The sequence below is a fragment of the Lineus longissimus genome, chromosome 7 (genome assembly GCF_910592395.1).
Source record: "Lineus longissimus chromosome 7, tnLinLong1.2, whole genome shotgun sequence".
In the NCBI taxonomy this organism is placed as follows: Eukaryota; Metazoa; Nemertea; class Pilidiophora; order Heteronemertea; family Lineidae; genus Lineus; species Lineus longissimus.
Window position 1 is genome coordinate 3,401,067 of NC_088314.1, and position 24,931 is coordinate 3,425,997.

Genomic DNA, 24,931 nt, shown 5'->3' on the forward strand with positions numbered 1-24,931 from the left:
TCTTTTTCCAGGAACTGTTGGAGAATGAATGTACGTCACCAGCGACAAGTCACAAATTTCAACCCAAATGCAATCTGGGAAGTGGAGAGCTACACTACAGCAATGATAGTTTCACGTCAAATGAAACACATGAACAGGAATTTGCTGGGAATGAAATATCGGCAGAGGAGTGCGATAAATTCAGAGAAGTTTTGGAAAGTCGTTGTAGCAACAAGGAGAGTGGTGGCTCGGGATCGCCCGAGAAGACTTTGGCTAAGGTGGACTCACAGAGCAGCCTTGAGCGTGAAATCGCTGTGCTAAATAAGGAAATGGAACACATTCAATTCGAGTGCCAGGAAATAGTTGACTCTCATTTGCGGGAACAAACGAAATTAAAAACGCAGACAGACGTTATCCGTACAGAACCGCCATACCGTAGTCCACGCATGGTGCCCCGGATGGGTACGAGGTTGGAGTATTTGAAAATGTACAATCAGTCACCGCCACAAGACCCTGTGTGGGTAAAGAACGAGGTGAAGAAAGCATCTGAGAAGGAGAAGGACTCAAACTCTACTTCCAACACCAGCGCCTATAACACGGGGGAGAGCTGCCGAAGCACGCCCCTTATGACTCTCGAACTTAATCAGACTGAAGAAAATGGCAATGGACTGCAAGGCTCTATGCTATGCCTTGCTGCGAAGCCGTCGCAAAGTACGAGTGACTCTGAAAAGAGTACGCAAACAATTGGCAATGGTCACAAGCATCGATACAAGGAGAGAAAAGACAACGGACACATTCAGGGTGACAAACACAATGACAATAATGACCAACAGTCTCATATGTATGAAATCTACGATAAATATGCTAACGTTATGTACACGAATAAAGCCAATTTAGAACACACTATGAAGGTACAACAGCAGATTTTCCATCAGCAGATGATGATGAAAAAGGCCCAGTCTGGTGCCTCGCAACAATCGCTGGCGACTTTTGGGAAAGACACAGATTCAAATATTGGGAATGAGAACCTGAATGTGACCTGTTCGCCAATGCAAGGACAGCAAGGAGCTGCAGAACAACAAATGGAGTGGGTTGTAAAGCGAAGGGCAGATGGCTCACGGTATATAACCAGGCGGCCGGTCAGGAATAAACTTTTGAAAGAACGTGCTAAGAAATTAGCAGAGGAGCGATGTGGTATGACAACGGATGACGATGCAATGAGTGAGCTGAAAACTGGTCGGTACTGGAGTAAGGAGGATCGTAAGAAACATGTGGACCGTGCACGTGAGCATAAGAAGCGCAAAGAGTTGATGTTGCGACAGAAGATGGAAACACTGAAGGAACAGCATCAGGATCAGCCGGAGAAGAAGGAAACAAACATTGTCGAATTGAGTCATAAGAAAATGAACAAACATAAGGGGAAGAAAATGTTTGATGATTTCACAACGGTACAGGAGATGTTGGCCCATGGTAGCAAGGTACCTGATCCCAAGGGCGGATTTAATCCATTGCTGTCTGTGACAACTGTATGACAGGACAAACGTACAGTTAAGCCATGACTTTCCTGATCTCAATCACACGATCACCGCAATCACATGATCAGTCACATGATCAGGCAACAGCCAGAAGTTTTGTTCTCTAACTTGTTGTTGGTTTCATATGCTAATTATGAGAATCTTGTATTTGAAAATCTACAGACTATCAGCAAACTGTGTAAAAAGTCATCATAGACCGCTAGGAGGACTGAACATATAGTGCTGCACTAGAGATTATAATGTGTCTGTGTAAATTGGCTACCATGCATGCAGAGAGCTCATCGCCGGATGGTTCCTGAATACGGTAATGCTAGTGAGAAATATTTAGGCAGATGACGGTCTTTCTTCATTGACGTAGCCAGTCAAGATCCTTGGAATGCTAAGATGTGATCAGTCCTTCACCTGGGAGAAAAGACTCGTTTAACCGGTGACGTTGGTTTATTCCATAGGAACTGGGATGAAAAACTGTCCCATTTCAAATTATTGTGTGCCAAGAATAATCAGTGCAAAATGGCTTAAATATTAATAACTAGTTTGAAAATCAGTGTTCAAGACATTGTTTCTTATTGTATAAAAACATTTTACCGCCATTCGAGACAAGAGCCCTCTGTCAGTCATATGAGGAACTATAGTGTACATGACAATTAAGTGATCTTTTTTTATGATGTTGGTTCCTCCGCACCTGTCTGTTGAAAAATCATTTCAAACATTTTGAAAAGAAATAAACAAGCAGGTAGTTATTGGCTTGTTCAGTTTTCGCAACGACAGGGAAGGGAGGAAACAGACTGGCATAAGTGTTTAAAACCTGAATAAGTTTCATTATTGGGCAGTTCTGTGTGAAAAACTACAATTGTGAACTCAGGTGGTCCAACACACTGCAGATGAATTTCATTATTGTGCAAGTGGGCTTATGATATCGTTGGCTTATAGTTGTTGACGTAAAATAATGCTTCAAGCACGGCACAAACAAGGAATTTAAATTGCTGATACACTTTTAAAATTGAATACCATTATCATTCAGATTTTACCTTATGAAATTTTTGGAGAAGCGGATAACTAAACCTATTTGATGAATTGTGTGCTCAGGGTGCACGATGTCACACAAAGCTTATAGAAGGAGATGTCTCAGCTACAGAATACTGGGAGTTGATTAGGTTCTGAATGATAATTTGATGCTATTCAATATTAAGTGTATAGGGGTTTTTGACATCGAGTACTTTCAAACAACCAAGGCAGGCTGTCGTCACTGTAGCCCAGTGTAGGGTGTCACCCTGAGAATACCTATACTTCAGTGTACAATTCTGTTTGCTAAATTTGATCTAGTGAGGCATGGGCTTTCCTAGGTTAATAATGATGGTGTCATCGATTGCTTGGTTGGTTGATTATGCAGTTGCTTCCATATTTTGATACTTTTTATAAGCATTTTATAAGATCATGATAATGTTTGTAGAGTGAAAGGTTTTCTTGAATTTTTTCGATTTGCGAGGAGCGTACAACAGTTACTTTGGTCAATTTGTAAACATTAGGCTACACAATGTTATATAACATAAGTAATTGCATTGGAACAGTGTATCCAATAATTTGAATGGGTTAACCCCTCATGGAACAAGGTTGTTGTAACATTTGTGGAGTTGTTTAAATTTACCAACAATGGCAGATTTTGAGTTGTCTTCTACATTTGGGAGAGTGCCCCAAAGGTGTTATCAATGTTCCCTTTACCTAATCAAGTAATTAATTCTCCTTTAAAGTCATAAAAGAAGTATCAATTACTTGATTCAGTCCTTAAAGGTTAAGTAATAACCGCTGACATCCTTAAGGTCTTGTCAAAATTTTAGTTGTTATATCTTTAGAGAGAAAACAAGATGGATGTAAGTTCAATGGGTTTGACTTAGATAGCCTCCTTTGCGTGTTTCATTGTGAGCTTGGCTTTATTGCGATTTGACTCACATTGTCCTGGCTGTACATGATAAAAAAAGCACATATCTGCATGAAAAATGCAAATATTCAAAAGTCAAAAAGAAAAGGATGGGCACAAGAGCTTGGAATTGACGAACAAAGTTGGCAAAGTTTGTATGTGTCTCAAGGGAATGTACAAATGCACCTCGTAATGAATCACAAAGTGAATATATTGTTGCAAAGTCTGCACAGAGAGTTCTTAATCTGTGTTAAATTTAAACACTGGTGTTGTTTTTTGGTTCATGTATATATGATCATGTCCTCTTTGTAAATTGCTGTATAATGTGCATCGAAGACCATTGGTATAGGCCTACTGAGCAGTGATCAATCAGGGTTTGGGTGGTAAAGGGGATAGAAGGACTACGGATTGTACAAAGAGAATAGAACCTTTTATGTGCCATTTATGGTTATATACTACACCCTAGGGTGTAACAGGAGTGAACTAAAAGTCTATTTCAACTGGAATTTGTGGAATTTACATGAAAGGTTTATCAAAACTTTGCCAAAAATGTGCTAACTTTGCCAAGCCACGAAAAATAAGGGATATGATAATCTGTTTGTCACAACTGAAATTCTCTTTTGATAACTCGTATCATCTATCTTTTTCGCAGATATTTTGACAGTGGCAAAGTTGTAATTTTTACAGTATGTGTATATTTCATTACAACTCTGTTCTTGTAAAGAGAATCCAGACAAATTCGGAGTGAAATTGATTATGAAGGTTGTATATTTTCCTGTTTCTGTATAGGATAGGCTAGAGAGATGAAGTGTTTGAAAGCACACAGGTAATTTTTAAAGGTTGGAGCAAGGGTGTTCAAAACCCTAGAATACCACTGAGGGCAATGTTGTAAATTTTGTTAAGTGGAAGATTGTGGCTAAACCTTTGATGACTGATAATAATTATGTCTAGAAAGTAATTAAACAATATTTGAAGTCGAAATTAGTGCGCGCTTACTATGGCCGTATGGGTGATTTTCACCAAGCAATTTTTAAAAGCAATGTTTAGAACGTGTTAACTGACCTTTCTATTAATGATCATCATTTTCCCAGTCATTTTGTGGTTTAAAAGATGGACAAAAGAGGGTGAACATTAAAAATGTTACTTTTCATGTCATGTCAATTTGGCTTGAATCTGATATACAATTGAGTGCGGTGCAATCAAGTGATTTTTGACGCTGCAACTTGCAGTTGTAATTGTTGCTATTGTTGCGAATGAGCAATGTTGGTTGCCGGCGATAATTTGTAAATCTGCAAATCACTTGTCCGCAGGGCATTTAAGTGACAGAGATTGCATGCACTTACTACACAGATGAAGCCATTTTGGAGTGATATGGTATTTAGAATCTTGAGTTTAAAAGTTTTGGCATTGTTGGGGATTCAAGGAGCTGTCTATTCTCAGACTGAGCTCAATGTTTTTATTATTTGGATGCCAACAATGTCTAAATGTTGTTAGCGAGTGCTGGGATCAACAAAATTATAAACTTTGATCGATTTTATGGACTGGGAGCAGAGCAGCAGTATTCAAAGCTTTATGGTGTCTTTTATGAGCAATATCAGTATAAAACCTCCAGAAGGACTGACGCTGCCATATGCTGGCTCCTGACAAATGTTACAGTGGCTCCTGGTCCATAAGGGTCAAAGGTATCATCTGTACAGGGTGTACCAAAAATCAAAAACGTAGCTTTGCCTTCTACCAAATCTTGAGGGAAGTATCTCACAGTAAAACTTCTATAACAACTATCAGCAGCAGTTCTTAACCTTATGCTTGACTTCTTGATAAGGTTTCATGTTGTTGTCGGAATTTTGATATGCCCTGCTGTATGACCAGTGTTGGCAAGTATTCTCGCTTTTGGTGATCCAGTCATGTAAAAATAACCTGTGTAAAATTTGTAAATGTATATGTTTACAAGTATTTTTGTGCACTATTTATGCTGTAGTCTATGATGACAATCACCAACAAGATCTTGGACTAACAGACCTCAGATTTTTTATAAACCAGAGTATGTGTTTATGACAATTATTCAATTCAAGATACAGTACATATTGTGCACTGTGATGAAATACTTAATGATTTTCTGATTGATTCCAATTTTGCAGGGTCAAGTCTATTCTGCATGATCTCAATAAAATCTCTTCAGCAAATTCAGGTTAGTTTCAGGTGTGGATGATTATCTTAAATCCAAAGATGACTGGTAAAAGATCATCTTCAATAGTAATTGTTCTGTTAGAATGGATATGCCATTGAAACTTAATTGTCCGTAGAATAAAAGCAGAAAATGTTCTTTTGTGCTGGTAGAGACATCTTTTGTGTAGAATTGGAATCAATCAGCTGATATGTCGTTTAATTTTGAAATTTAGAAGTTCTAACTTATTCTGTATAGCTTGTCAATGTCATGTATGTGATCTTACGTATATACAGGGACTGTGTCAAAATGACGCATCTTTTCAGTTTACAGTACATAGTTGGTAAAAAAATGTGTCATGCCTGACACTGCTTATCAGTAGTAGATAAAAAGTGTATGGTATTTAAATAGTTACATGAGTAAACGTATAAGTCACATGACTAGTCTTCTGCATTGCATTGTGGGAAATATTGAATGATGTACAGTTTGAGAATAATTGTGTAAAGTTTATAAAGATAGAGATATTGAAAATATTGCTTGTGGTGTTTTCCCTCAAAAAAAGCAGGGTATTGTAAAATGTCAGTAAGGGTTTACCACATCACCTCTTCAATATTCCTGAAATGAACTCTACAATTGCCCTTCCCTGCAACAGAGGGTGAGGCTTAATTAAGGGAAATGACACATTTGCTGTTGTTTATTTGATATCTGTTCTTTCATTGGGGGTGGAGGGTGGGGGGAGGTCATGGAAAAATTTCAGGATATGTCCTAGGCAACATCTCTTGGGACACTGATCTACTTTAACCATAATTGAAATGAGATCAAATTTTGTGTCTATATACCTTGTTTGGTATAGTTTTTGGTTTACCTTGAAAGGTATGATTGAATTTTCATGACTAAAATGCCAAGGTGAATGACAGAAAGTTTATGATAACTCATCCTTGGTATATGTTTCGCGGTGTCATTTGAATTTGTATTTGTGGATAAAAGAGGCCTGCCATGGGTTCCGCCTTCAATCTGGCTGTCGTACTTTATCTCTATAAATTGGTTGTTGGTCATATATTTCCACATCATATTTTGCCGAGAGGATCTGGATGGCTTGAACCTCTTGACAGCATATCACATTAGATATTTTCTTTTCTGTAAACACAGTTGATCGTTTCACAAGTTCAGACCACACGGTCAGCCATGATTGTGTAGGAATAATTTGATGCCATTCTTCGGGCATGATGTTGCTAGTATACTGACCTGCTTTCTTCATGGTATGATTGTCATAATTGGGAGGGATCTCCTTAATAAATTATTGTTTTATATACATGATTTATTGTTTGTTTAGTGAGTTATTGTTCCTATACAACCTGCCCATATTCAATCCCAAAGCCTTCATCTGGAAACAACCTAGCAGAGTGATCGAGTGCTGCTCAGAGTGATGAAGGCCAGACAAATCAAAAAGGTTGTCTTCATTGATGATGACCTTTTCAATATTTCGGAGGACTGGGACGATCTATTGAGAGAATGTCAGTTGGACTTAAAGTGTCTTGGCCCCCCATTCATATATTCAACACAGGTGCTGCATTTCTGGTGGCTGTGAAAATGTACCAAGCAACTTCCTGTTCCTTCAGCATCAGGCTTAGTTTACTTGTCATAATCTGACCTTGTTGTAATGAGACAACAAATCTTCATCATTGCTGTGTTGCAATTTTCATGGAGATCCAGTGGTGTTTGATTATAATTTCCTGTCCCAAATGGGTGGGTCATTTGAGGACAAAGTCACAACCAATTACTTTGATAAGTTCACTTTAAAGGAGCATTCATTCATTATACTTTGACAAAGGACCAGCTGATCAAGTCTTGTCTCCCTCAGTGGTGGAGGGACCGAATCTTGACTCGCAGTCGTTTGACTTGAGGAAAGGAAGAAGTCTACGATTTAAACTAGATCATATCTGATCTTGTTGCGTGTGCCAAACTGCCAGTTGTGGCCCATTGTCACCACTTGTAGCAGAAACTGAAGGGCAATGACGTCAGCGGATGTGACCTCAGCGAAAAAACTGACAAAGAGGAAATTTGATACCGATGGCGCTCCATAGGCCAACAATTGTGATTTTATTCGCATATGGGGTTCCGTACAAAGTTCCAGGTCACATGATAACAAAATGGCAGACGATGCAGAAAGTTCTGAAAATGCATTTCCTCGAGAAAGAAAGACACAAATGAGGTCTTCAGCAGGCAGCATGCTTGATGATAATGTTGAGGTGGCAACTCCAAGATTAGGTAAAGGTTTAGAAGCCTCAAGTTGATTGGTGTAATTGTTGTGAAAGGCCGGCCTAACTAGTAACTACAGAATAGCCGGGACAGTAGTAGCTCTGTACATTATGTACACGCTGTCCCTCTGTACATTATGTACACATTCCTATTATTTAGCACAGACTACACTGGCTACAGACTAGTATATCAAATTGAGCTCGGTCCACTCTGACTCTTAAACCTTAGCTTTAGCCAGCCAGCCAGACCCTGCCTGGGCCTGGGGTGAGGCCTAACATAGAATAGATCACTCAAGAGTAGTAGCAGGACTGCCAGGAGGCTGGCAGGAGCATGGTGTGATCAACTATCCAACAATCCATATATGTTGTCAGAGGGGGGGGGGTTATCAGTCGATTTGGGAGTTATTGAGCTTATTTACAAGTGCCTGTGATCGATTGCACAAATCGGTTGATACGATAGCACATGACAATGATATTGATGATAGGCACGATTTTGTTGACGGTATCGTTGCTGCTGTTCCAGATAAGGAGCAGAGATGTCGAAGAATAAGAAGTTTGACTGGTTTCTGGTGAGTAATATTAGTGATAACCCTCTGAGCGCATTGAAGCCTGGAAGTACTATTAATTAATTATCTATAAAACTTCCGTGCTTGGCATTACTTTTCCAGCTGTAGGGGCCTATTTGTTCTAAAATATTGTCCTTTTGACTCTTGAGACGCCAGTTGTGATTTTACCAGCACAAGTGCAAGTAGCCCAATGATTTTTTTTCAATTGGGTGCCATACCAGCAAGAAATGATTTATTAATTGTTATACCGGCAATATAAACCTAATGTCCAATTGATGGCAAAACCCTTTGATGAACGTAAAATGTCCTTTATTTAACTTAAGGCTCCTTGGACTGACAAATAATTTTGCTTATGTGATAATGCTGAGTGCTGCCCACGACATTCTCGAGAAACAGAATGAAGAAGAATTTACAGCAATCAATGTAAGTGGAACTTTTTTTCACCTGACTATACATAAACAGTACACGTACATGTATATACTGAGTGATTATTTCATTGATTTTGTGCAACATCTGTTATAGACAGGTGATATCTAAGCATTTTATAGTGTAGGCCTATCTGTATACTACATCATGCCATTAATTTTGATGGTTGAATTTGACTCAGAATGTGGTTGCAATAGCAAAACCTTTTTATTTGGCTGGCGAACATAATTGATGCCTATTACAACAAAGTGGGTTCAGGGTAGTCTCATTATGGATATGATGGTGATGATGATGCGATGGTAAAGATGACAGAACCTACTTTCTCAGATGGCCTGAGTTCTTCTGAGCTTATGATAAGGTTTATTTCACTTTCAGTCTACAGCTATACCTCTGAATTCAACAATCACAGCTATACCATTATCACCAGCCCTGACGAATTCCACACCTGCAAACAGAACTCCTCTAGTAGAAAACTGTAATCCTATGAGCACTGGGGTAAGGCAGTGAGTTGACGAAGCTGGTTGTACAGAGGAACCTACCAATACATTTCCATTGAGAACGCTGCATTTAGTCTAAAATTGGTCGTTTCCACTGAATTTGACCAACTTATTATGTGTTGTCCTGACACCTTTAATTTCTTGTCAAACAAATTGATCGGACATGGCATATTTAAATGTTGACCACTTTCGTCTGCCTTAAAAAACAAAACAAATCTGATTATTTCCTGTATCAATGCATTGATTTCTTGACGTCATTTCATTTTGTGCTTTTTGGTCAATTTCAGGCAATTCTTCTGGCTGACATCCTTCCAACCTTGATCATAAAAGTGACTGCACCGTTTTACATGCAGTCTCTTCCGTATTGGTTCAGAGTGGCATTTTTGATAACCTTACCTGGAGTAGCAAGTTTCTTGACTGTTGCCTTATCAGAGACTGTGTGGGTCAGTCTTTTAGGTGAGTGACATACTGTCAATCCCTTTATTTCCCCAAGCCTACTGTTTTCCTTCAAAAGGGGGTGCAATCGCAAACCTTTGGCTCGCGGGTGTGAAAATAAAGGGTTTACAGTATTTGTATTGTTAGAAAGCAACAGCAATAAGCAATAGCCTATTTCACGTGAAAAATCATTTCATGAAAATATTTTTGAAGCCCTAATTTTCTCTCTTTTTCCAGGAGTGGTATTTGCCAGTATCGGGGCAGGTTATGGAGAAATCACTTTCTTGGCATTTTCAGCTCATTTTGATAAGTAAGTGTATCTAATGTTCATATAAGGTTACATCTTCGAGGCGATCACTCACAAGATCGTATTGAAAATCATGTAATAAGATATCGCTTCTAATGCAAAGACATTTGAGACCCATCCGAAAAAGCTTGTTTACCTGAAAAGACCTTAGGTGAATTTAGTGACTCTTTCATGTGAACTCTTCATATTCACCCAGCCTTGTAAAGTATGATTTGTGTTGACCACTTTTGTTGTTTCAAGGGATGTTATATCCACGTGGTCATCAGGGACAGGTGGTGCTGGTGTCTTTGGTGCTCTTGCATATGCTGGCCTGACGTCTGCTGGTCTCTCACCCAAGAATACCTTGTTCCTTATGCTGGTCATACCAGTATTACTTGCATTCAGGTAAGCTTTCATGCTACTTAAAACAGAAAAGAATATGGTTTGTCTGGAATTTTTTTACGTAACATCATCACAGGCTGCCTCCATTTTGGCAAGACAAGTTATTTCCCAGCACTGAGATCTGTTCCAAGATCACCAATTCTTTTAAATACTCGTGTCAGTTACTCTATTACTCATTTGGCAACAAGGAAAAACAGGCAAATAACATAACAGGATTGATTGATGATGAAGTGGAAACAGAAAAAATTGGAGGAGATACAAATAATGTTGTTTTCACTCATGCATTAGGTTATACTGTTTAATTTCATTCTTCACTTTTCAGTTACTACATCCTAATTAAAAAGCCTGATACCGTTGATCCCAAGTCATGTAAATGTGGAAATTCTAAAGAATCAACAACTCCCCTACTGGTTGATGAGGACACAGGTTGGTTGACATGTTATTGTAACTTGATCGTAAGATATTTGGTCATTTCCGCTACCCCAAACTATTGATCGGAATTTGTAAACAGGGCAAAAACAATTTCGAACTATTTGGAGTTTGAGGCCATCTGCTTTCTTGGTTTTAAGATCAGTGGGTCTTGGTATAGCAATGTTCTCTCTGTCGACCCTCTATTAAAACATTTTCACTTCCATGTTAGACCCTCCACTACAGGATGAAGTCACTGGTATGTAGTGTCTAAAAAATATCGCTTGCTGTCTGTGTTCGTTACACGCATGAAATGTGTAGTGGGTTACATTGAGGTATAACAGGTTCGTGAGAAACAACTCTTAAACAACTTGGTTAGTCTAAGACTAAATTGAATCTGCTTTATTATTCACAAACATATCATATACGGGTTACAAATACGTACAGGATGAATGCAATTACTCTGATTGGTTCAGAGAAAGGGATTAAAATCAGGAATGGTAATTAAGTCGTCTCATTGACTGCAAGAGGGAGGAGCTTAGCGGCAAGCTGCAAGTGGTATAAACAAGCATGGTTACATACATAATTAGCTGGCGGCGACAAAATGCATCTCGATTTTCTAACCACCAGCTAATTGTTAATGTGATCAGCTCTCTTCCAAGACTCCAAGTGGTAGATCTTAAATGTCTATTTTCAATGAAATGAAGTCACTGCACAATATAAAACCATGTAGATTCATACCTACAGAGCTACATGTACAACATTACCTCTGTTGTCAGGACGGAGTCTATTTCTAAATATATTTCAGAATCAAGAACTCATCTGTTACTTGATGATGAAGATGTGACTCAAATTTCATTTTCAAATTTGTTTTATTGCCTGTCTCCTTGACTTTTTTACGTTCTTTCGTTTTATAATACCTTGGTCTATTCCTTGTTCTATTACTCTGTTACTGGTTCTAAATCTAATTCTAATTGCATCACACATTTCAAACATTTTCTAGGCACGAGTGTGCTGTTCTTACATGTACACATATTTTTGGCATGTGTTATTCAGCATAAATATCTTTTGATGTTGCTTTTAATGTGCATTGATTTTATATTATTTTCAGAATATTGATCTGTAGTGTATCATTTGGAACGAGTTTGCAATCCCCGATCACACCCCAAAAAAAGGTCATCGGTTGACTAACGAAGCACCACTGTTCAATGGATTTATAGTTGAATGCGATCAAACTACGTCATTTCCAATCGGGGATTGTAAATTTTAACCTATCATTTGATATTACAGACTGTCAGATATTACAGATTGTCATGAAATGAAAGGCTTGACACCTTCAGCGCCGAACCACGTGGATCTACGTGGCCCTAATCCCCCCTCTTTGAGCTGGTTATCGGAGTCTCATGGACTTCATGAAAGAACTACGCCATTGCCATCTTCAGGGTAAGATTAGAACTGAAAAGATCAAACGGTCTTTTCAGTTCCTACCGTGCCCTGAAGATGGCGCAGTTCAGAACTTGAAATGACTTCATGAAAGAAATACGCCATCGCCATCTTCAGGGCAAGGTAGGAACTGGAAAGAGGTCTTTCCAGTTCCTACCTTGCCCTGAAGATGGCGATGGCGTAGTTATTTCATGAAGTCCATGAGACTCCGATAACCAGCTCAAAGGGGAGGGGATTTGGGTCACGTAGGTGTTAAGACATAAAAGATATGAATAAAAACTGAATCAGGAAATGGCTTTCAGAGCCCTTAGATCTGTATTTTGCATGACTCAAATTAGTTTCTACTACAGGTGATGGGCCTTCAATGGCAGCAATGGAGAGAGGAAAGCACTTGGGTGTCAAACAAAAGTTATTGTTGATAAAAGTGAGTGTAAATGAAGTATTCTTCTCCTGACCTACGAATATAAGAAGGTGTTGCATTGGATGATAGCCAGCTAGTGAAGTCCATGAGGGTTTTGTAAAGACGGAAATATTCACGGCAATTTTTTTGTGGTTTTTTTAAATTGAAACATTGGCATACTTATTATCGGTAGACAAGACAAATGCAAAACTAACAGGCCAGTAAATATTTTTAATTCCATTTCAGCCTCTTTTGAAATACATGATACCATTGGCGCTTGTTTATCTTGCCGAATATTTTATAAACCAAGGCTTGGTAAGGAGAAGTTTTACTTATTTCAGCAAATTTCTCAGTTTATGCAGAGTCTTTCTATACAAGGGTCTGGTCACTGGTTTCAACATCAAAGACACCGCCCGTCTCGAATATAGAAATTTTTTTATTGTATAGAAAGACTCTGGTTTATGATAGTAGTAGAGTTTCTTCTAGATAAGTAGAAGGGCGTTGCACCCTGCCCCTCAACTGATGCATTTTCTGATACAATTATGGAATTATCATAGAGGAGAAATGTTCCTGGAGAGTACTGGAGGAATATTCCCTGGAGATTATCACAGCAATACTGAAATTGAAGAACTTCAACTGTACCAGGAGGTCCAAGTGAGATGAACTTTGATGTCTTAGTCTGCTGTTACAAATTTATGTCAGTTGATTTATTTCTTCCAGACTGAATTGCTGTACTTCCCTAATGAAACATGGTTATCACAGAATGAGCAGTATAGGTGGTAAGGAAAATAGCTGTATTTCATTCCACTTTAGAGAGGAACCTCACTGCCAAGACAGTACACTGCTGGTCTACCATACCATACGGTATCGGGCTTGGTAGTAAATATGGGGAGAACCCTGATTTGTTTCACTGAATGAACTGGCCCATAGACTTTGCGGCTGTAATATTTCACCAAGGTTCTTTTTAACCAATTGAGTGGAGCCTCTCCGTCCATTTTTGACATGCTTTTGTTATCACTACTTGATCCAAGAGCTTGACACAGAGTCTTGACATCTGCAGAAGATATTATGACCAAACTGTTATCTATTTAGCAACAGTCTTCCTGTATTTCAGGTATCAAGTTATTTACCAACTTGGTGTGTTTTTCTCTCGGTCTTCCGTGAATCTTGTCAAGATAAACAAGTTATGGATCCTTCCTATATTGCAAGTAAGTTATCAAACAGTTTAAAAGACCTGACTCGTTACTGTCATTCCGTCATTTTAACCTTTCTTGTCTTAATTACTGAAATCTGCATTTTTGTTTCAGTTCCTGAACATAGTATTGCTGATGTTCCAAATCTTCTACCAGTTCATTCCTAGTATCTGGATAGTGTTTGTCATCATCCTGTATGAAGGTCTGCTCGGTGGTGCTGCATATGTCAATACATTCTACAAAATATCGGAGGAGGTATGTTATTCATATTTCAATATTTGACACCAACACATGACTTGTGACCTTGACAAGTCGCTTTACTTTTATTGACATATCCTTTGAATGAGACTAGCTGGGCAAGCAAAAGACCCCATCCAAATGATAAACATCAATAGCTTGTGGTCGCCTTGTCCTTACCGAAGACCAAGTTACTTCGTCAGCAATCTGAATGGTGCCCGACAGTATTGGAACACTATTAAGTTAAGCCAAAGTGCAAAGTTGACTTGCTTCCTCATCGCCTTCTATTTTGCCCTCGCCTTCGCTAACCCTTCAGATGTCTCCCTCCCCTCCCACCCCTAATCTCATGTTCTGTATAACGGGTATGATCGGACAATCACATGCTGCTAAAATTGAAGCCTTTTCTCAACGTCTACTTTTAGGTTGTCCACGAACACAGAGAGTACAGCATTGGTGTTGCAAGTGTTGGCGATTCCTTCGGTATCATGATTGCAGGATTTGCTTCCATCCCAGTCCATAACTTCTTGTGCAGTCTGTACAGATGAGCAAGATAACTGACGATATAACCTTTAGGAAACTTACGAGAGTAGAGATATGTGCCATCATGAGTTGTTTGTTAATACACCAGAGTGGCTCTGAGAAGAACAATGGCTAGTATAAAATGACTACGCTTATCTTCATAATGGAATGATGTATTTAAGATGAAAGGACAAAGATAAGTTGGCTGTATGAACGTTTATTTGGGATGTAGTATTGTTCTAAATCAGTCTGCCTGTATAATCTTTGTGATATATTCCCAAGAATTGATATAGTTATTTATGTTTTCTTCTTAGTATGTAGGAAAAATGTTGGCCATGTATACATATTCAAAAGATGTTTTCAAGAAAATGATAAATATATCTGAATAGGCATTGTCTTTCAGTTCTTTTGGTTCCTTTCTGACATCCTCTTTACACAGAAGCATGTGACTTGCCAAAACATGTTTGCAAGCCCTTGAAGACCTACTCCCAACACACTCTGTGGAATCGTTGCCTTTTTCACATCTTTGGAGCAAAGAAGCAAATGGAGGAAGAATGTCCTGGTTCTCAGGAGGAGGATGCTGCCTCACTCAATACAGCATTACTTGACAGGCAGTATAGTAGAGATCACCAGCCCAGCTAGATGGGGCTAATATCGCCATAAAAGTTAAATACTCTCCCAAACGCTGAAAATTCCTACAAAAAATATTCCCACGGTCTGAGCCAAACGGGCTGTAAGGGTTAATAAACAACCTTGTACCCAGGATCAAAAAATGAAAATTGTAGGTGTAATGTATAAAGAAATTTTAAACTTTTACCTAGGAACAAGGTTTTCATTAGCCATCTCATTCCGTTTGGCTCTGACCATGGGAATATATTATTTTTGCAAGATTTCTGCCTTAAGAAAAGGATATACCTTTTTCTCAAAATTACCCTCAGGAGTAGAGCATGGTAAAACATTTTACCGTCCCAGTTCACTATGGTGAAGTGCTGTCAGTTTACCATGGTGAATTGTGGATTTACCATGGCCGGTGAAATTGAGACACATTTTTCCTAAGGGTTCCCCCCCAAAGCACTGGCTAAAACATGGGGCTCCCCCATTCAACAGTTGTGTGAGTTCACTAGGGCTTTCACTTCACATATTATGTGAGGGATCCCTATTGGGGACCGTGTAACTTTATTTTGCTTGCCAAGCTGCTGCATATATTGTCCCTTTAAAGTACAATTGATAGGCAACAAATTAAAAAATTACACGAGACTTACCTGGTAAGTTGAAGTGTGATTGTGATTCTGTGAATCTCAGAATCACAAACGGAGGGATCACTTGAGATAGTGTACGCCCACTAGCTCCTCACTATTGAACGAAGCTGAATCCTCAGCTAAACAAATACGGAATGTCCTCAAAGAAAAAAGGATCACAGGGAAGGGAACAAACCTAGGGAGGGTGCGTGATCCCTCCGTTTGTGATTCTGAGATTCACAGAATCACAATCACACTTCAACTTACCAGGTAAGTCTCGTGTAATTTTTTAATTCTGTTTCATCTCATTATCACGTCACTACGTGATCACTTGAGACTTGAAAGACTTGAGGACATGAGTAACAATAAACAAACTACCTTAGTTACTGTATTAGAGTATGTAATAACTCGACTCTACTAGTACATATTATATGGTATGAAGTTGCATAAGTCACCAGAACACGACAGCAAACCACTATTTAGCAGGTAGCGCTTTAATTAGAGCCTGTCCAGCATTGGCATCATTATCAGATGTGTTAACCGGCCTATCATAGAATTTCGCAAAAGTTTTTGCATTTGCCCATCCTCCACAATGCAAGACATCGTCTATCGGCACACCAATTGCTTTCATTTTTGAGGTAGAGGCAGAACGGCAAGAATGTGGTGAAAATGATGTAATGTCAACACCAGAGTCTCTTAAAGAACACGACACCCAACGGGAAAGTGTGTCACGGCTAACCGCCTTATTAGGTTTCACATAACTAATAAACAGAGCACCATCCGTACAGGCATCATCTGTCCGTGAGACATAATGTCTAAGCGTGTCAACAATGCACAAATCAGGCCTATCCGTAAATTCTTTTAAGACAATGGCCTTCCGATGTCTGCCTGGCTTAGTTGTTTTTAGCAAAGAATCCACATAGAAACTGCACACACCAACTGAAAACTTGAGATTCTCCCTTTTTAATTTATGTAGTGTGTGTAACCTTTGACCTGTAAGTAAGGCCAATAGGGTAACTGTCTTTTGCGACAACTCTTTGATGGAAGAAGTGTCCACTTTTTCAAGGTAAAGAAGGACGAGATTGATGTCCCATGTAACCGTATAGCGTGGCAATGAAGGTCTTTCGTTAAAGACACCCTGGAGGAATTGACAAACTCTTTTATGTTGTCCGCAAGGCACATTTCCTGGAAAGATGATTATGGTAGACAGCGCTGATCTTGCACAATTAAGTGCACTATGTCCCAGGCCAGTCTTATATAGTTGTAGCAAAAAATCAAGCACTTTGCTCACAGATGGATGTCTTTGATCACACCCGTGCCTGAGACAGAAAGACTCCCATTTCCTGAGATATGAGTCATAACCGACACGTGTCCCGCCCCGCCAAGACCGTAAGATAACCTCGGCGGCCTCTGCAGAAATGTCTTCCTCTAACAACGACTCCCTGACAAGGGGCAGGCCAATAGCTTTATTCGTTTCCAAAGTGGGTGGAGCTTGTCTACTCCCGGTATTCGTAGGAGATGCTTCCTCGCTTGAATGATGTGGGGCTTGTCTATCAACAGCTTCCTCACTGTCGCATACCAAGGCTGAGTGGGCCAGTCTGGAACCACTAGGATGCCGGAGGCCTTGTCCTGGATGATCTTTTGAAGGACTCGGCTGATTATACTGAAAGGTGGGAAAGCATAAAATGTTTCAGTTCCCCAATTCAAGGTGAATGCGTCTACCGCCTCTGCATCCGGATCGGGCTTCCAGGATATAAATTTATCCAACTGATAGTTTTTTCTCGATGCGAAAAGGTCGAGCTTTATATCGAATTTTGGATAATGTTGCATGATATTCCTGAACTCATCTGGGTCCAACATCCACTCTGTTTCATGATCAAAGTGCCTGCTAGCCCGATCCGCTGTAACATTATCAACACCCGGAACATGGGCAATAGAGATCCACAAGTCTCTATCCCTAGCCCAAACCCAAATCTTTCTTGCCACTTCGTTGCATTGCAAGGAATGGCTCCCACCAAAGTCTCTTATGTACGCCAAGGTGGTCATATTATCAGTGAATACTTTTATATGTTTATCTCTTTCATGAGGGCACAGCGCCTTTAATGCAAACCAAACAGCAGTAATTTCTTTCACATTTATATGCATACCAGCCTCATCTGGTTTCCATGTGTCCCCATTGGTCACACTAATATCCGGTCTTGAGAAACCGAATCCAGCATCTGAAGCATCAGTCCAGATTGCAAAGTCTGGGTTGCCAAGGGAGAGTGGTTTACTTGTACTGTCAATGTTTATGACCCACCACTTCAGATCAGACTTCGCGAGGTCAGACAATGTCATCCGGGCTTCAAAGTTGCCATGGGAAAGCCGCAGTGCACTGATTTTCTCATTCTCAAGTTGCCGGTAATAAAGTTGTCCCATCTGCACACCCGGACATGCTGCAACTAGTTTCCCAGTGACTTCAGCCACAAACCTTATCCTGGGATTGGTTAGTTGGAGGAGTTCATTACATGCATCTTTTATCCCTAGTCGTTTATTGGCTGCAACTTTCACAACCATGCATAATGAATCGAGATCAAATCCCAAGAAAGTAGCTGTTTGCTTGGGGTGTAAAGATGATTTCTCTGGGTGGATTATGAAACCCAACGTCTGTAAGCTTTCAACAATTAGGCGAACATTGCGCTGGCATTCCGACGAGCTTCCAGCGCAAGTAAAAATGTCATCAATGTAGACTACCAGTTGTACTCCACTTCTCCTCAACATTGCCACAACAGGCTTCAAAAGTTTGGTAAATATACGAGGACAAGGGGCAAGTCCGTTGGGAAAGACCCTGAACTGATATTTTGTCCCTTTTCTATGGAATCGGAGGTATTTTCTGTCCTTCTCTGAAATGGGTACAGAGTAGTAGGCGTCTTTGATATCAATTGTCGCCATGTGACAGCCTGGTGTCATCATTTCAACAGCTGTTTTCAGCGATTCCATTTTAAAATGGTGGTATTCAACAAACCGGTTCAAATATTTTAGATTCAGGATTGTTCGAGACGTCCCATCTTTTTTGGGGCGGGTGAAGACAGTAGAAATAAATTCACCCTCCTTATTTCGGAAGAGTACCGTTTCATCACATTCTTCGATCACACCCTTTCTTAAGAGTTGCGAGATCTCTTTGTCAACTATTGCGCCCTCCTCCTCGGTGAATTTCGTCTCATGAGGGGGCTTAACCTGATATGGTTGTTGTATGAAGTCAATATTGTATCCCGACACAGCGTTTAAAATGACTGGGTCAGAGGTATAGTTTTTCCACCTATCTTTGAATTTAGCCACTCTGCCGGCTTCAAAGTTCTCAACTTCAGATCTTGAAATCTTAATTGTATTATCTACAAATTTCTGGTAGTTCATGCATGCAGAAGAAGGGAGACAGCAACTCACCACAGCTTTTGGAGAGCTGGGTTGCGGAGTGACAATCCTAGTTTCTACTTTCTGTCTGCTGTCCCGCTGCCGGGCTGCTTCTTCCATGATTGTCTGGGCCAGGGCTTCCTTGAGTTTCTTCCCCTGTATTGGTTGTTTCGATAATTCCCCCGGCCGTATTGGGGGTTGTAGCCTCCGTAGTTTTTTGAACCATAACTACGGTGGCCTCCTCTGTAACTGATAGCGGCATCTCTGCCGACATCATCCGTACGACCAACTTTTTTCAAGGTCTTTTCTATCTCGTCCCCAAACAGGTTTTTCGTGAGAGGGACCGTTTCGGAGGTCAAACCGGCATATTTGGCTTTTAGGCCCGGTTTGATCAATTCCCTCCGTCGCATTGAAAGGGAATAATTAGAATGGCCAAATAGCGCTAGAGCGTCGGTGAGCTTTCTAATGATCGGCTCCCGTTTGTCCTTGCTTATTAGCTTGGATATTTCTTGAGTTGCTTGAGCAACTGCAATAGACCCTTTCACCAGATCTTTTTGGCAAAACCCGAGCCCTTTGTCCTGGTTTTTCAACTCTTTGGACAGTTTGCGTCTTAGCTCCGGGTTGACCTGTGGGACCGTCAAAGCCTCACAGTTCTTTGGTTTTGCATAATTTGCCTGTTTTTCCTTGATTAGGTCAAGGGCCGTCGGTTCCCAGAACCGTTTATTTATAATTTTGGCAAGAGTCGCCCCTAGCTCAGGGCCACACTTCTCGGTCTCTACGACCTCATCTGCAATCGAGGAAAACGGATCATCGTCCTCAGATTCCTCATTATATTCGGCAGGGTGATCGTCATCAGACGATCCTGCCAGCAGGGCCTCAGCATCATCATCGTCGGCCATTTCAACATCATCGTCAGCACCAGCGTCTAGCGCTTCTTGTGTGACTTTTCTTTTCTTGGGCTGCTCAACAATATTTGCCTCGCCCATGCGCTTATCAAGGCGCTCTAATGTCTGGGACATACCCAGCAGAATTGCACCGAGGGAAGGTCCCCCGGCATCCTTAGTATCCGTGGCACCCTTATTAGAGGGGCCCGCTTGAACATCATCATCATCAATGTAGTCCAAAACTTCAGAATCCATGATAAAATCCGAAATGGGTCACAAGTGGAAGTAAAACAAAGAACGTCTTGCAAGGAGCGTAGCAAGGTCACAAGTGAGGAGCTAGTGGGCGTACACTATCTCAAGTGATCACGTAGTGACGTGATAATGAGATGAAACAGAATCCACACACAGAGGGGTTATCCTGACAGATTTGCAACGTACACATCAGACCAGTCGTGGTTCCCTCAGAAGTACGGCCAATTGAATTTCATCCTATATATAACACCTCGCTGGTAATGGTAACCGCCCATGTTAATGACCAGCGCTGCCAAAAGAGTCGCCCACTTTTGGTCTTCGGCTTGCTAGAGAATTTGACGGCTAGTGAAGAAAAATATAAAATTGTCACGACATTACACACCCACGGCCAATGTGGAAATGGTCCAGACTGGTTTATATCGAACAAATTTTAAAACAATCCTGAAAAGTAGCTGTCAAAACATCGTATTTATTGAATAACTCAGGTCAGATGGAGGAAGAAATTAACCTTCAAGATCAAGCACTACCAGTTGCTGATCTTGATGAGGACTTTGACCTCGATATTCCGCCTACAACTGCACAAGATTACCTGCGGCGTGTGTAGTAAGTTCAGTACCCTAACTTCGCCAGGTCCCTGAAATATGTTAAGTTCAAAGTTGGATCTGGATGTAAGGGTTGCCGGTTGGCCACTCTTGATTGATCTTTTTAGTGTTACTGCATGGTAGGCCTTTATATTTTTCTTTTGTATATTCAGTTTGGAAGCCAAGGACTGCCCTGCTGTTGTGGTTGCATCCATTGATCCAAGTTTAGTAAAAAAGAAACAAACATTCCAAGTCAGTAATGTAAGTAAGTTTTAAGTAAGTTAGACCTTCCTTTTCAGCATGATATAAAGTTCCATTCAATTACTTACATAATGCTGTTCTTTGCAATAAGATGTGTATCTGGGACAGGTGCAGTAAATCACAATGTTCTGTTGCTATTAACCTTGTCGCTGAACAGAAGTCAACTTAAGTTAGACAAACCCCTTCGTCATCTATTTCACAAACTTTCCTTGCGACCACCGAAGAGTGAAAGTTCATTTATTTGTTTGAATATCATTGGAACTAATTTGAAACCCTTCTCTTTTTTAGAGCACAGGCTGTTCTCCTTGCCCACTCGGCTTTGCTCTTAGTCAATCATGGCAGAGACAACAAGTGGCAGACTTTTCTGAAGTAAGGCAGGTGAGCCATTGATAGTTAAGCCTACTATGTACTTTGATTTATATTTGAATTGATAAGGAACTGTTTAGAACTTTTCCAACTTTGAATCAAAGGTCAATGACCTTCAAAAACGATTATTTCCAAACACAAGATGTAGAATTTGAATTTGTGTGGAGAATGATCTTCATATTAGGAAAGTGACTAGATCTTTATAACGAGAAAAGTGACTGGTTTTGGCTCCATTATACATCCATTTTCCTTTGATAACAGGTGTTGGCAAAGTGTAAATCCACAGAGGAAAAGTCAAGGAAATCGAGCCCGCCTCCTTTGGTAAGACAGTTTTTTTCGACCAAGTCCTTTCTCTTCTTGATAATTTCTCATGAAGGCCTACTGGATGTACTTAGAGGGGAGTTCAAGCTTATAATCATTATAGATAGAAACAATACTACCTTCTTCACTTCTGATTAGATGTATTAAGATACATGTAGAGTTTAAAGACAGAGTTGGTCAGCAGTTACATAAACCTCTATAACAATATCAGACACCTGTCTATTTCACAGTCTTCAGCTTCCAAACAAATTTCTTTTTAGTTGGATTTAGACGATGTTGAAGGGTGGTGTAAGCTGTGCTTTGGACGAATGGTGGTCGATAAACACAAAGACATATTACCAGATGGATCAGATGGAGAATCCATAGAACGGCCTCCAAAATTCAACTATGAGGATGGGACCCCTCCGCTTCTTAGTATCATTAGTAAAATGGACCAGGTAAGCAGTGTCTGACGTATTTCTGGAGACAACAACTGCTCCTCTCTGGTTTCCACACCACAGCAAGTCATCTAAGACCATCTAATCATTGTTTAAACATTCTGATGGGGTCAGTGCAAGTGTTTTCTGAGTACCATTTCCAAATGCTTTCAGCCGGCGGTGCTACAAGTTTTAGAATATCATGTTGACTGGTTTGAGGCTACTGGATTTACCACAGAACAGGTAAGTTGAATAAATCATGTTCCAAAGGTTACAAAATATTGTCTCGAAAACTTTGTGATTTTGCCCTGATGAATAACAGTAATGCTGTTTGAATGATAGCTGTAGCTCAAAGAACTTCAATGTAAGCTTTTGTTTGCTTATTTTTGTTGTACATTTATGCTGTCTTACATGCATATTATTACATCTTCCGTCATCTTTTCAGGGCCGATGGTTCTATGCCCTTCTTGCCAGTGTATCAAAACCACTTTCACCAGAAACGTGTTCATTACTTCGCAGGCTATCAAGGAATTGTTGGAATCTACGTGCAGTTTTAGTAAGTGGTCATTTGTGTCAAATATCAAGCATAGTTTGCTTTCAAAAGGGTTGCAGTGTGTCTGGCTTCAGCTGACTTTTGGAATCATAATCAAGGTTATTCTCTTCAGCAGTACCATGTATGATCCGCAAGACAGATTAAGAAATTTTTGATGTAATTATTAGGATTATCCTTGACATAACTTGTGTGTGATTACTTGTAAAAGTGTCTTCTCTCTCTCTTTCAGATAAAAGATGATCCTCATCTGATACCGCTCAACTTGCTCATCGCTTTAGTCGGCCGTTATTTTGATCAAACGGATATGGCAGATCAAGGATGACTCGGATGAATTCTAGTCGGACATTACATTGTTTTAAGTAGACTGGCATACAAAGGTCTTGGCCAGATTTTTTTATCCCAACCTCAGGATGTGCTAGTAAAGTGGATTCACCTCCAGGACTCTTCAGACTATTTCATCATGATGTCATACATATAATCACGTTAGATCTAAAAAAATGGATGAATGAAATGGAATAATAGCCTGCTGTAAGTTTAACTCAGATGTTTTTTAAATAAAAGTTTTAGTAAAATAATCTGAGTTGTATTTTTTAAAAAGCCCTATGACGTGTGAATAGGCCTTGTACCCACTGAATGGCGACATGAGGTCCATTACATGTACTTGATGGCCTGGTGACATAGCGAAATGGATCAGACTGGACTAAGAAAAGCTGTGAAGTCCTTTTTTGGCTCACTCGACACTGTCTGCTGAGCTCTTACATCAGCAGATGACATAAATATGTGTACTCTGCCAATAATGCCATGATGTAGTGCTAGCCTTGTGGGCAGGAAGGCGATGATTTTCATGTTGGCACCAGCAAAGCAAATTTTGTGCACTTGTGGACATAGTACTGTGACTTCCAAAGACTGACCAAGGTGCATGAGAAAGGACTGCTAATTTGGGGTAAGTTCATTGATATATTTGGCCTACGTAAATTTGCACTACTAGCTCTGACATTGACTTGACTGGTTCACAGTGTGAGAAATGGTCTTAAGGGTTGACCATAGGTACCGCCATTTTGGCGAGAACTGGAAATCCTCAAGTAATTAGAACTTTAAAACGTAGTGAATGCTCATTTCAAGGGCGGGAGTCAGTTCTTTGTTTTCCAGAGAACAGGGTTTTAAAAGAGCATTCAATTCATTTGGAAAGAGTTCTAATTGCTTTAGGATTAGGATGTCTAGCTCAACCCTTAAAGCCATGCAAAAAAAGTCTGACCAACTTGTAATAGTCATCATTATGGGCACCAAGTATCATACATGTATGTGGTTGGTGCACTGGCTTCCCAACACACTACTGATGCTTATAACCCCATCAAATAGGATAGAACAGTACAAATCTGACAATGTTCTACATGTATGGACACTTCTTCTCTGTTCTGGGGACTCTACCTCTTGTCAGTTCAATTACATTTTTGTATATAACTTCGTACAAGTTCAAGGAAGCTGTTGAGAGCCACAATAACTAGCAGTAAACAAGACAGTGTGTTATATACATGTATAGGTTTGTTTGGCTCTGAACAGCCACCTCTGACCATAGTCTAGTACCATAATGAATCATGCGTGTCCTCACTTTTGAGGCACTGTTATTGCCACCTACAGTGTACAGTGATAGCATTTCTTGACCGCCTCACCAATTCATGGTTCAACAGCAACCAGACTACTACAATAGACAACCATGTGTAAAGGCTCGAGCCAATAGTGAAACAGAATAACTAATGATGTTCCGGTTGCAATGATCCAATTGGTCACTAACCAAAAACCTAAATGTATGGTATTACATACAGCAGCAGTCACTGTCCCAAATGAACCCAGACCCAAGACTGCGGTTCTGTGCACAATCACTGTCACCTTCAGTAAAGACATGGCTGCCAATGTCACATCCACCGCAGACACCACCGTTGTCACATCCAATAGACGAATTCGAAGAAGACGAATCAGTGCCAAAACAAATCTAATGCACACACTCA

General features: G+C 40.1%; 4 protein-coding genes across 13 annotated transcripts in view; 3 read left to right on the plus strand and 1 right to left on the minus strand.

Annotated features, from left to right (window-relative positions):
* The window catches only part of LOC135490636 (E3 ubiquitin-protein ligase PDZRN3-B-like), a 284,538-nt gene extending 277,628 nt beyond the window's left edge, over nucleotides 1-6,910 (plus strand). For all 7 annotated transcript variants that reach the window (XM_064775914.1, XM_064775921.1, XM_064775920.1 and 4 more), the window contains one exon: nucleotides 12-6,910. In XM_064775914.1, coding sequence (XP_064631984.1) covers nucleotides 12-1,511 — 1,500 coding nt within the window. In that variant the 3' untranslated portion in view covers nucleotides 1,512-6,910. The remainder of the gene's footprint in view (nucleotides 1-11) is intronic.
* Nucleotides 6,911-7,745: 835 nt separating this feature from the next.
* Nucleotides 7,746-15,065, plus strand: LOC135490637 (battenin-like). Of its 2 annotated transcripts, XM_064775922.1 has the most exons (15): nucleotides 7,746-7,861; nucleotides 8,375-8,420; nucleotides 8,741-8,840; nucleotides 9,219-9,338; nucleotides 9,628-9,796; nucleotides 10,013-10,085; nucleotides 10,323-10,466; nucleotides 10,786-10,889; nucleotides 11,104-11,130; nucleotides 12,665-12,738; nucleotides 12,961-13,029; nucleotides 13,435-13,493; nucleotides 13,829-13,922; nucleotides 14,022-14,162; nucleotides 14,567-15,065. In XM_064775922.1, exons 1-15 carry the CDS (start codon nucleotides 7,801-7,803, stop codon nucleotides 14,687-14,689), a joined length of 1,404 nt encoding a protein of 467 aa, XP_064631992.1. In that variant the 5' UTR covers nucleotides 7,746-7,800; the 3' UTR covers nucleotides 14,690-15,065. The 2 variants fall into 2 exon arrangements, with proteins under 2 accessions (XP_064631992.1, XP_064631993.1); XM_064775923.1 differs by lacking the exon at nucleotides 11,104-11,130.
* Nucleotides 15,066-16,350: 1,285 nt separating this feature from the next.
* On the minus strand, nucleotides 16,351-20,057 carry LOC135490622 (uncharacterized). The gene is made up of 2 exons (XM_064775894.1): nucleotides 19,325-20,057; nucleotides 16,351-17,564 (listed from the first exon to the last, which is right to left on the minus strand). The coding sequence occupies exons 1-2, from the start codon at nucleotides 19,409-19,411 to the stop codon at nucleotides 16,377-16,379; spliced, it is 1,275 nt and encodes a 424-aa protein (XP_064631964.1). The 5' UTR covers nucleotides 19,412-20,057; the 3' UTR covers nucleotides 16,351-16,376.
* Nucleotides 20,058-20,851: 794 nt separating this feature from the next.
* On the plus strand, nucleotides 20,852-23,500 carry LOC135490625 (gem-associated protein 2-like). Of its 3 annotated transcripts, none has more exons than XM_064775897.1 (8): nucleotides 20,852-21,030; nucleotides 21,182-21,269; nucleotides 21,558-21,647; nucleotides 21,897-21,956; nucleotides 22,217-22,393; nucleotides 22,547-22,615; nucleotides 22,818-22,928; nucleotides 23,155-23,500. In XM_064775897.1, exons 1-8 carry the CDS (start codon nucleotides 20,918-20,920, stop codon nucleotides 23,245-23,247), a joined length of 801 nt encoding a protein of 266 aa, XP_064631967.1. In that variant the 5' UTR covers nucleotides 20,852-20,917; the 3' UTR covers nucleotides 23,248-23,500. The 3 variants fall into 3 exon arrangements, with proteins under 3 accessions (XP_064631967.1, XP_064631968.1, XP_064631969.1); XM_064775898.1 differs by having other exon boundaries at nucleotides 21,558-21,638; XM_064775899.1 differs by lacking the exon at nucleotides 22,547-22,615.
* The last annotated feature ends 1,431 nt before the right edge of the window (nucleotides 23,501-24,931 follow it).